The 12,367-nt window shown below is 41.8% G+C and overlaps 1 protein-coding gene across 2 annotated transcripts in view; it reads left to right on the plus strand.

Annotated features, from left to right (window-relative positions):
* The window catches only part of ssh1a (slingshot protein phosphatase 1a), a 94,302-nt gene extending 85,243 nt beyond the window's left edge, over positions 1-9,059 (plus strand). For both annotated transcript variants that reach the window (XM_022666896.2, XM_022666897.2), the window contains 6 exons: positions 1,260-1,388; positions 1,472-1,518; positions 2,690-2,836; positions 2,945-3,145; positions 4,226-4,880; positions 5,001-9,059. In XM_022666896.2, the coding sequence (XP_022522617.2) occupies positions 1,260-1,388; positions 1,472-1,518; positions 2,690-2,836; positions 2,945-3,145; positions 4,226-4,880; positions 5,001-6,035 (2,214 nt within the window). In that variant the 3' untranslated portion in view covers positions 6,036-9,059. The remainder of the gene's footprint in view (positions 1-1,259; positions 1,389-1,471; positions 1,519-2,689; positions 2,837-2,944; positions 3,146-4,225; positions 4,881-5,000) is intronic.
* Positions 9,060-12,367: the final 3,308 nt, after the last annotated feature.

The following is a 12,367-nucleotide window of genomic DNA, read 5'->3' on the forward strand; positions in this document are numbered from 1 at the left end:
CACAGCTATAAACAAAGTGTTAAAATGAGTTATGGCACTTTTTACCCTGCATGATACATACACAGCTCAACTGGACTCCTTATTGTTCCTGGTACCTGAAACCATGTACCTTAATTTCCCCCAAAAATACCAGTGAGTCTTATAATCTGGTGCACCTTATGTATGAATTTAACTAGTCAGGTATAAAGGAGCAGTGAAGCCACTCTGCCGAAGTTTAGCTTTATACTGGAGTTTTAATTTCACCAGCACTAAGGCTGAGTGCAGCAGCATTAGCACTAGCCACTAACCACAGCGCTAGCTCTTTCACTGTTCACTGTTGGACTGTAGTCTGCGCATTTAAACAAACTACATTCGAAAACCGCTAGCTGATTGCCCCTTTGGTTACTGGAACAGTCTAGTGCTAACCGTGGCTGACTAGTGCTGCTCACTCAACCTTGGACAAAATACTGGAAATTTAAGCTTACTTCAAATAGCCCTAATTAAATAGTTCTAAACCCCTAAAGAAGTGGGATTAAACAGAATACTATAGTAATTAATCCGATGAATTGTTTTAATTAATTGACACCACACATTATATACTGTACCGGTCAAAAGTTTGGACACACCACTTCTCATTAATGTGTTTTTCTTCTTTCTATGATTTTTTTTTTACATTGTAAATTTAATAGTGCTACACTGAGGTACCCTGAGTGTTCCATTACGCCAGGGTGATATTAGCTAACGGTTCATCTCACGTAGCTTGTTTTAACACAATGTACTCGCAAATTACAGTCTGATATACTCACCTCTGAACAGTAAAAAATCTAGCGCTTAATGAAGTTAGCGGCTAATGCTAATACTGCTCCAGCCCTGGTGCTGGAGAAACTGAAACTCCTGTATAACAACCAATCTTACAACCTGACTGGTAGAATTCATACATAAGGTGCACCAGATTATAAGATGCACGGATGATTTTTGGAAAGAATAAAAGATTTCAAATGTGCCTCATGGTGCAGAAAATATTTTAATAGTTTTGATGTCTTTAATATTAACCTACAATATAGAGTTTTAGCTACAGCTGCATGAATCCATGAGCCCAACCTGGTTTGTTTCCGTTATCCAGGCTGGTGGAGGTCATGTTAAGGTGTTAATGTGTTTTCTTGACACACTTTGGGCCATTTAACACCAATCAGTCACTACTTAAATGTCCTAGAGAGTTTAGGATAGGTTGTAATAATACAACTTATACAGTGTTATAATGTTCTTTTTCTCTTCTTCAGATTCGTAACGAGCTGGAGCAGCACATGAACTGCAACCTGAAGGAGTACAAAGAGTTTATCGACAACGAGATGCTGCTGATCTTGGGGCAGATGGACAAAGCCACGCTCATATTCGACCACCTGTACCTGGTGAGTGGAGACAGTGAGAGAGAGACAGGTTTATCCTGTAGTGTTGATGATGTGAATAATGATGATGTGTTTTTATTTTTTAGGGATCTGAATGGAATGCGTCCAATCTAGAGGAGCTGCAGGAGAGCGGGTGAGGTTCAGTTACGTCTATGAAGCAAAAATGCAGTACAGGAACATCAGTCTGTGTGCTTTTCTATCATATGCTGGAGTTACACTGCTGCAAAGACCAATTCCAATTCTTTCTGCGTCCAAACATAGATTTAGCACTACATTTTACACTAACTCTGTTTAAAGTGAATCTATATGGGGTGGGCTATTGGCTGCCTCTATGATCAGGAGATTTGCTTATTCGAATCCCAGGCATGCAGCTTGTTATCAGCTGCCAGAGCCCTGAGAGAGCACAATTGGTCTTGCTCTCTCTGTAGGTGGGTAGATGACATTCTTTACCGACATCACTCCAAAGGGTGATGTTTAACAGCACAAGGCTGCATCTGTGAGCTGATGTATCAGAACCGAGTCGCTGTGATGCTAATCAGTAATGCTGTTTAGAATGAGGCGATGGCTGACCTCACATGTATCAAAGGAGGCATGTGCTAGTCTTCACCCTCCTGGTGTTGGGGCATCACTAGTGATTGGAGATATACAGCTGAGTAGCATCTGAATGGGTGGGACAGTCGGCCTAGCTAAATTGGAAAGAAAAAATGGGAGAAAATTAGAATAGTAAATATACATGAGTAATATTATTAGACACTTCTCTTATTTAAATCTTAATAAAAGGTTTTTAATTTAAGAATACTCCACAAGATCCTATGGTGGGTTTATCAGGAGTGTATTAAATAACATATAGGTTAAAACTTCAGAAGTGGGTATTCGCTTAGTAATTGGGCCCTGTTGTGGATCTGGATCTATTTCTACAGTAAGGTGTGTCATTATTAGTTTAAATTATTTATTCATATATTTCATTATTTTATTTTTTATGGTCAATTATTTATGTTTTTAAATAAATATTTAATTATTTATGAGTGTTTTTTGTTGTTGAAAATGTATGTGGAGGATGCAAAATCCTTATATTTGCATAAAACTATAGTTCTAAAAAAAGGTTTTAATTATCACCGAAGTTCATCACGGCAGAACAGCTGGTTTACAGTTATTTGCAAATCTTTTTTGGCATTTAAATTTTGGGAATAAAACGAATAATAAGCACTTTTTATTACAGAAACACTGAATGAATATAATGTGATCTGATGGCTTTTTAAGTCTTCTGTAAAGGTGATCACACTCTGTTTTGGTCTGTTTTTAAGGGTGGGCTACATCCTGAACGTCACAAGAGAGATCGATAACTTTTTCCCCGGGACGTTTTGCTACCATAATGTCCGCGTGTACGACGATGAAACCACGGATCTCCTGGCCCACTGGAACGAGACGTACAACTTCATTGTCAAAGCCAAGTAAGAGACACACAAAACACACACTGGGACATATTCTTTATAAATATACTTTGTTTTTATAATTCTACCAAATTAATTAAAACCTGTTTTTCCTCTTCTGCTTTATAGGAAGAACCAGTCTAAGTGCCTGGTCCACTGTAAGATGGGCGTGAGCCGCTCTGCGTCTACAGTCATTGCCTACGCTATGAAGGAGTACGGCTGGTCTCTGGAGAAGGCCTACACCTTCGTCAAACAGAAACGCAGCATCACGCGGCCCAATGACAGCTTCATGAGACAGCTGGGGGAATACGAGGGCATTCTGGACGCCAGGTGAACACTTGCCCATTTCTCTAATGTCAGGTGTAGGCTCCCCCAGTGTTCAGCTGTGTAGCAGTGGAACTGTGTTCATTCACATGATTGTGCTCAATCCATTTTATATATTTTTTTGGAATTAGTTGTTAGGGGATGAGGAGGGGTTGAGCTCATCCAACATCCTTATCTAATTACTGTAATTTCTGGGCTGTGAGCCTCTACTTTTTTCAAATGCTTTAAACACTGCGGCTTACTAGTGCATCACAGTGTGAAACTCATATATATTATATAGATGTATTAAACACAGAGTGACCTATATTAAGTGTTCATTTCTTTTATTGATGATTATTATGATTATAGCTTACAGCCAATGTAAACCCAAAAATCAGTTTTGTCAGTGTGGGCAGTGTGTCAAGTCCTGCTGGAAAATGAAATCCGCATCTTCATAAAAGTTGTCAGTCAAAAGTCAACCACATGGACAACTGTGGCTTATTGTCAGGTGCTGTCTGTATATGTACAATTTTCTTTTCTAGTGGGTGCGGCTTATATTCAGGTGCGCTAACACTCCTCTGCCCAGTAGAGACAGTTACTAAAACAAAAGGAGAACCCTTTTAATGTAAGAAGAAACAGATGAATGAGAAGTTGTCCTGCCACTTTTGTACATGTAGTGTATGATGAGTTGACAATGTGAAATGCCCCACTGCTCAATAATTGATTAAGATGTTGTAGAAGATCTGTTGGCAGAAGGTAAGAAAGTGTAAGAAACAGTTTAGTTTGGACTCAGTATGGAAACAGTAATTTAAATGAAGAAAAATATATTTGAGCATCTCATATCCCTTATCCAAAATGTCCAGGTTTTGTTTTGTTAGTTGTGCTAAATGTTGTTTACCTCAGTTAGAACTACACGTCTGTGTGAACTAAATTTATAGCTCAGTAGAAGTTTCAACTAGCGATTTTGGCTTCTAAACTTTGCCACAAAAATTGTGTAAAATTGAATTTCATTAAAGTATTGTTTTTGAACACTTCATATAAACCAAATGTTTAAAAAACAGCCTTTCTACTTTGTAACTTAACATTTTAAACGTTTGTTCTCTTTAGCAAGCAGCGGCACAACCGTCTGTGGCGTCCGGACGCTGAGTGCGATCACCCAGACTGCCAGCAGGCTGCTGCTTCCTGCTGCAGTGACCCAGAGGGCGTGACCCCCGGCACCACCCCGTGCTGTGAAGCCGCCGCCCACTCTTCCCCCCTCGCGCTGGAACTGGATCCTGCCAACCCCCAGAACTACAACTACTACTTCCGCCGACTGTCTGATTCAGCGCTGGACAGCGACCCCTCCACCCCGGTCCGCGCTCCGCCGCTTCTGGATGTGGACCGCGTCTTCATCGAGATCGAGGACGTGGAGCGGGACGCCCTCCTGGACGACGAGAGCTTCGAGGGTCGGGATGGTCTTCCGCTGCCTCGCTTCGCTCCCGGAGAGGGAACAGCGGCGCAGACCTGCTCACGAGGGTCAGAGCCTCTGGAGGAGCTTCGTTTGCGTCTGGAGTTCAGTACTGTGGAGGAAGAGGACGAGGAGGAGGCGCAGAAAGAGCAGGAGGAGATGGAGGCATTGGCTGAGGGTGGGAGGAGAGCCGGGGGAGGAGCTAAAGAGGAGGAGGAGTGTGAGGAGAGCGGGATCGATCTGGGAAGCATAAATCACCTCTGTAACGAAAACTCCAACAACAACAATCACCTCAGAACACGGAATAGCCTCGCTGTGAGTACTGCACCCTGTGTTTAATTTCTGCTGGAATGTAGCTATCCAAGTTCGAAGGTTATTTTATATCCAACTGAACATATGCTGAAGATATTTTTCTGATTTTCTGTTCCTGTTTAGGAGAGCATCCTTAAGAAGCAGCCGTGCAAACTCAGACCAGCACCCAGCTGTCCATCCACGTCCAAACCCAGTCGCATCACTCACTCTGATTCTTGTGGACGAGGCCTTGCCCCTGTACCTCCCCGTAATGTGCCCAGTATCTCAGTTGAGGTGCCACCCTGTGCCAACATGCCATTCTTGCCCATAACGCCCAGTCTGCTGCGGGCTTGTGGCCCTTGCTGTGATTGTGCCAAGTGTGGCAAGGCAGCTCCCAACCTGTGCCTTGATCCGGCCGTTCCAGACAAGCCAGAGAGCCAATCACAGAACAGCACAGAACAGTCCCAGGTGGGAGAGGACAGTGTGTTGGGGAAGGCGGTTGAGGGGAATGGATGTTTAAGGGGAAGAGACAAGGCAGGGGAGGGTTTGACCGGCATCCCCAGGGATGGAGCTTTAAGTCTTGGATCAGAGAGACCTCAGCAGGAGGCTCTGGTGCACCTTCAGAGGTCTGGCCTGGTTCGACGGCGAGCCGAACGCCTGGAGAAGCTTTCCGGTCTGTTCCAGGAGCGCTCAAGAGACCATGCATTGAAGACCCCAGAGCATTCTGGGTCAGACCCTTCCTCTGGAGCTTTCGGAGCACAAGCCGATACGTCTTTAGACGCTTTACCGCTCACAAATGAGTCCTTGTTAGCTGCTCTTGGATCCGGGGGCTTGACGCCGATATCTTCGCCGCATGGCTCCACGCTCACACGCAGCTCCAGCAGTGACAGTATCCGCAGCGTGCGGGGGAAGCCTGGTCTGGTACGGCAGCGGGCGCAGGAGATCGAAGCTCGCATGCGTCTGGCCGGCCTCACAGTACCCTCGCGCCTCAAACGATCCAACTCACTCGCCAAGCTGGGCAGCCTCACCTTCTCTTCAGAGGATTTGTGCTCCTCAGCATGCTCCTCCGATGCCGGGACCCTCCTGCTCCTGTCGCTGTCACCAGAGCCCGGGCACGCCATGAGCCCAGACTGGCTGTTTAGTCCTGGGGGAGCAGGGCCAGCTGAGCCCAGAAGCTGACCTCTAGGGTCAGGGATTTCTGTGAGATGTTGCCCTGTTTGGTAGAGTTTCTCTGCACAAGGATTTCCTTCCTGAAACCTCTTCCTCTTAAATGGCGACGCCCTCAGAGGGAGCTGAGGGAGGACGGTACTGTACATGAACTTAAAAAACAAAGAAAGACAGACCTTTTAAACACTATGAAGCTAAAAATATGCTATTTAAAGAAAAAGAGAGAGATAGCCAAATATTTTAAGAACGCAAAAGCAGTGGATCCCAAACCTGGTGCTGGAGGACTCCATGACACGCAAGGGTTCATTCAACTAATCAATCAATTAATTAACAAGAGCTTCACGAGCTGGTGAAGTTTGGGTGAAGGTGTGCAGGGTACTCCCAGATCAGCGTTGGGAACCGCTGGTTTAAAGGCTTTTGTTGCATGGAGCTAAGGCTGAATGTGTGTGACAAAAAAAAACAAACAAAAAAACCTGTAGAGCACTTGCCGCTCCTTGGCCAAATCCTTGAAGACACCATTGCTTAGGTTCAACCCTTTTACTCTTCCTACTGGTCTGCTGTGAGGCGGAACCAAGCAGCCATATTTCCCGAGGCCGGAGAGATTGTTACCTGCTTTTTCCATTCATGCTCCATCTCTGTCCCGTTTCAGTGTGAATCACATCTTCCTGCTGACTACGAACAACCTTTAAAACACAGTCCTTCCGGACAGCCAGGGGAAAGGGACGTCCGGATCATCGCTGGTGACTCTTTCTGTGCTGACAGGCTTCTACAATGTTGGGGGAGGTGGGAAAGTAGACAATTCTGCTCAAATCTCTGTGCTGTTCTCCTGCTTGGTATATCTGAAAAAGTTGCTGGAGATGTTTAGCTGTACATTCTCGTGGTCTGCGACCCATAGTACATTTTAATTAGCCAAAATCTTAACACTCCAGACATGTTAGTGACTTGATTTTGAATTTTCCAAAATATTCGATCTAACAAAAAACACTAGGCTGCATCTACATTTGAACATTTACAACCTTTTGAGATCCGTTGTTTGAAAAGTTCAAAACCTTTCAAATGTTTAAAATATTCAAACACTTCGTTTCGGTTCCTTATGGTGCTCTTCTTTGCTGTAATGTGAAAAAACAAACAAACAAATATCAAAGCACAGATATCTTCAGCGCATATTACTTCACATATTTTGCAAGAAATTAGGTCACTTCAACACTACACTTTGAGAATAGAGCTTTGAAACTTGAGTTTTCTTAAAGTCTTCTCTCTAATGAAGCTTCTTACCTGAGGATCAGATCTGCAGTCCCTTCAGAGAGGGAGGTTATTAAAGCCAGTGAAAGCCATACTCCAGTCACCCGTCACGTTCAAGGCTGGTTCTCGAATTCGATGCGTGACAGGTTCTGTCGTCTCATCTGCTATTTATCATCTGCATTGGCCTATTTAAAAAAAGGTGGAGGAGGGGTGGAAACCATTTCATTTTATTTTCTGGGGACCAGAAGCTGCTTGACTGTCGAGATTTAAAGAAGCTTCAATATTGATCAAAGCTGAAATTCAGATTTTTTTTTTTAATTCCCAGAAAATATTTAAAGGGCTCATATCATGGAAACAGTTATGTGTCATTTTAGTGCTGTGGGGCTGGATGTCTTTTCAACACACCTAATTCAAGGCACATTTTTTTATTACCAGGTTTAGTAGCTCTGTTACTCTGTATTCACACTAGCAGGCCATAGACCAATAAGAGAACAGTTACCTGTACAGTTCAATTACAGATTTCACCAGTTGTGTTACTTCCGCCAAAATAAAACATCCTTATATATAAATCCAAAGGATGCTGTTATAGATGGAAAAATCAAGTGAGTATGTATTGGTATCTGCAGATTTTTTTTGCCAAAATATCCCCATATCTCCTATTTTTCTCCCAGTTTAGCTAGGCCAGTTGCCCCACCTATTCAGCTGATATTCAGTTATATATCATCTAGGATGTTGCAACACAAGGAGGGTGAAGACTAGCACATGCCTCCTTTGATACATGTTAAGTCAGTAGACTTCTAATGCAGCATTAACAAGTAGCTCGGAGGAAAATGCAGCAACTCGGTTCTGATACATCAGCTCACAGATGCCTTGTGCTGATCGACATCACCCTTTGGAGTGATGAGGGGAAAGAGCACCATCTACCCACCAATTGTGGGACCAATTGTGCTCTCTCAGGGTTTCCGCACCTGATGGCAAGCTGCATGACTGGGATTCGAACCAGCGATCCTCTGTTCATAGTGGCAGTGCTTCAGACTGCTCAACCACTCGGTACCCCTCAATAATTCCTTTTCTAAAAGTGGATGTTGCAGTAGAGCATCATCATTTCAGACCAAACAAATGCTTTATATTCAGCCACGCCTTCATTCTACCGTCGTCTGCTCCAAACTCTTAGCATCGCTCTTAGCATCGCATAACCAAACTTGCCAAGGCTGATTAAACCACCCCAACCTACACTGAGCATGGCTGTTCTCATGATTAAACTGTCCCATCCTTGCAGACGTGATTTAGGGAGATAAGTTGCAATTAATTTGAGATTATCTCAACATTATAAGAATAAATTATGAATTAGTGAAGCAACATCAATTCAAAATCTTTGACAGACCAATCGTATATAGGATGCTAACTGGTCATTCTGATACACGCCCACACTCGAACACAGCCACAAGAGACAACCCCAATTAGATGTGTGTGTCTTGTCCCCTGCCAGAGTGAACGCAGGTTAAGATCAGAAAAAAATCAACAGACCATACTGGACTCCGCCCCTCGTTGCCAATTGCTGTCCACCCCTACTCCTATGCATACTGGATAATATCCACATATGGATATTAAACTGTGAATGTATATTTGCATATATATCTGCCTATTCGGCTTACCGATATTTTAGCCCCACCCAATCAGACCAGAGGTCATTTTTATGGAAGAATGTAGGATATGGGCCCTTTAAGTTACTCCAAATAGGCCTGTCACAATAATCCATTATTATGTGTATACTAGTGCATTCAAAAAATTAAATATCATTGAAAAGTTACTTTATTTCAGTAATTCAGTACAAAAAACTCATATATTATATAGATGTATTAAACACAGAGTGATATATTTTAAGTGTTTATTAAGCGTTTATTTTATTGTTGATGGAAAACCCAAAAATCAGTGTCTCAGAAATTTAATATTATATAAGACCAATTGGTACTTTTGGCAGTGTGGGCAGTGTGCCAAGTCCTGCTGGAAAATGAAATCTGCATCTCTATAAAAGTTGTCAGTAGCAGAGGGAAGCATGAAGTGCTGTAAGATTTTGTGGGAAAACAAAACTGCACTGACTTTAGACTTGATAATAAAACACAGTGGATCAACACCAGCAGATGACATGTCTCTTTATCCAAACCATCACTGATTGGTGGAAACTTAGAGAGACATGTCATCTGCTGGTGTTGATCCACTGTGTTTTATCAAGTCTATAAGTTATCACAATGGTCAATATCGAGGTCAGCAAAAAATTGGTTGTATTTCTATATTCTTATATTGTTAATAAGTGAATAATGCAATTATTGTGACAGGCCTATATCCAATTACACAATTCGGTGTATTGAGTTTAGTTTCATAGTTTGAATGCTGTTGATGGTTGCCAGAATGGCATCAGCAGTTGGATGGAATTGGTTGTGTGTGTGTGTGTGTGTGTGTATCCAAAGGCTCCTATCATTACAGTTTAAAAGATCACAAGATCTGAAGCCCCACCCACCCCACATACTGTCAAACAAACGTTCCCTCAAAGCCACGCCCACTATCATCATTTCTGCTGCCGTGCTGGTGATTCAGCATCAGGTTGGCGGGTTCAGTCCCTTTATTTCCATATCATTCGGTCAGCTGCGTCCTTTAGTACTTGAGCTTATTTTTTATTATGCAACACTATTTGACTTCTATTCGCAATGTTTTTTTAATCTTATTTTGTACACTTAATGATGCTGTTACTGTGTTCAACATGCGCTTCTGAAATGTGAAGTGTGTGAGAGTGAGAGTGTGTGTGTGTGTGTGTATAAGCACTACTGTTTAGCGATGAGGTCATGAGCAGGCTCATAGAACACACGCATCCTTCACTACAATGCACACGCATGACAATGCACTGTACAAAAATGAAACATATCGTCATTGTCCTGCAAAAACCATGCATCTCCATTTTTGCTTTCTTTTTGGTTTGTTTGGGTTTTTTACTTTTTTAACCCAAATTGAATCTAGCATTTGTATTTTAGATTGAGTTACAACTGTACATTAATGGACCAAAAGAAATGCTCCAAAATGCTCTCCATGTACATTGACTTCCACTGTATGTTAATGTTTTCTTGTACTGCAATGTTGCAGTTTTGGAGATCCAAGGTTTTTACATGACTGTGAAGATACGTATGCATATTGAAAACTGTATTGCTCAAATGCCGACCTTGTTTTTTAAATATAAGCCTGTTTTCTTTGCCAATTCGACAAATTCAAGACTAAGCAGGTCTGTTTTTGAGGTAAACAATATTTCATAAATATTTACAAATATCACACTAAGAGATAAACCTGATACAGATCTGATCACTTAAACCACTTCAGAATGTGGTCTGAGACACATTTATGAAACATGATATTATTGTACAGACATCTGTCTCTCCAAGATGTGTTTAACAACCAATACAGTTCACTGTAACTAAAACTAAAACACCATTAATAGGTGATAAACGTTGATGAGTTTGTTTATTTGGAGCATTTCTCCCTCTGTTTGGTTTGGTTTCACACAGACAAAAACCTAAACACACCAAATTGCGCACCAATAAACCATGTGAGCACATTTTTTCCTCTGATTGGTCAGAGCGGTCCGGGGCGGGAGCAAGAAAGGAATCTGCAGCGTGAAGCTGCTTTAAGGCTGAAATGCTGAAAATGTTCAGTGCAGATGTACACATAGTAAATGGATTTGCATGGCTGCGAGCAGTGAATGCTGGACAGATGGCATTTGTAAACAGCATGGAGCAGCAGAGACAGTTTTTGTTTATATCTGTGGTAATTAGTGTTATCTTTAGCTCAAATAAAAGAAGTATATTTGATAGCTGGGTCGAATCGAGACCAGATCACGTTCTTACTATAAGTGAACCGCTCCAGAGTTTGTTTGGGACCGAACCGAGATCACCTCCTCTAGCTGGTCTCAGTCCGGTTGTTTTGATCCGCACGCGAATGTGATTACTGATTTCATAGCTGCTCAATCAAACCGAACTAGGAGTACAAACCAACCAGAGTCCGTTTTAACCGGACCAGAAACTGCTGGTCTGAAAACGCCCTTAGTTTCCTCTGACTTTTAAGATACATCATCAGAAATTGCACATGTCTTTAGTCCCTGAACCTGAAAATCTTTAATGTGGCAAAGGAAACATGCTGTTAATATTAAGAAAGCGAGGATTCCCCATACTTTAATGAGTCTATGTCCCCAAATGATGGTTTCTTTTGGTTGGGTCACCTCCTGACTTATTTTCACTCCTCTTTATTTTTTGTACAAATTGCACACTCTCTGGTCTCATGAAGCACTACCCAACAGCTGGGGGTGAGACCCAGAACTGATGATAGGAAGCAGCGATTGTTCATATTTCTTTGGATATCTAGGGATGCACCTTTATATTGCAATTGTTGCGTTTAGCTCTTCTATAGTTTATTAAGCAAAGGATTTAACCATCTGTTAAAACTAAACGTCTTTCAATACTGATATGATTGTGAAATCATTGTGCATCCTTACAGGATTCCAGTTTTTCAACAGAAATTTCCAAGCAAGCTCAGCTGTTGTTTTTTTACTAATGTTATACTGCTATTGGTACTGTATCGATATCCGAATCGCCAATAAAGAGTACAGTGAAGAAGAAGTTACTTCAGAAGAAGTTATTCAGAAGAAATTATTCATTTATACAACTCCAACTTGGTCTGAGACACATTTATAACAGATAAAAATCCAATCCCTCAAATTACTTCAGAAGGTGGCCTGAGACACATTTATATCTGTTACAAATCTGATCACTCAAACCATTTCAGGAGGTGTTCTGAGAAACATGTTGCACTAATATCAATACTGTATTGTGTTGTTATTGGTGGTTGAAAACAGCCCTTAAGCTGTAACTGACACATATTCCCACTAGGTGGGACACTAGACTGAATCTGGAAGCAAATTTGGTACTTTAAAATATAAAAACATATTAAAATTGGAATAAACTCGTATAAACATATGGATTTATGAACACCAATCGAATAGTTCAGTCAGAGTCAGAGAGAGATACGTATATCAGTACTCACTATTGGCAGATACGTGGTGA

Source organism: Astyanax mexicanus, chromosome 22 (assembly GCF_023375975.1).
Source record: "Astyanax mexicanus isolate ESR-SI-001 chromosome 22, AstMex3_surface, whole genome shotgun sequence".
NCBI classification, from domain to species: Eukaryota; Metazoa; Chordata; class Actinopteri; order Characiformes; family Acestrorhamphidae; genus Astyanax; species Astyanax mexicanus.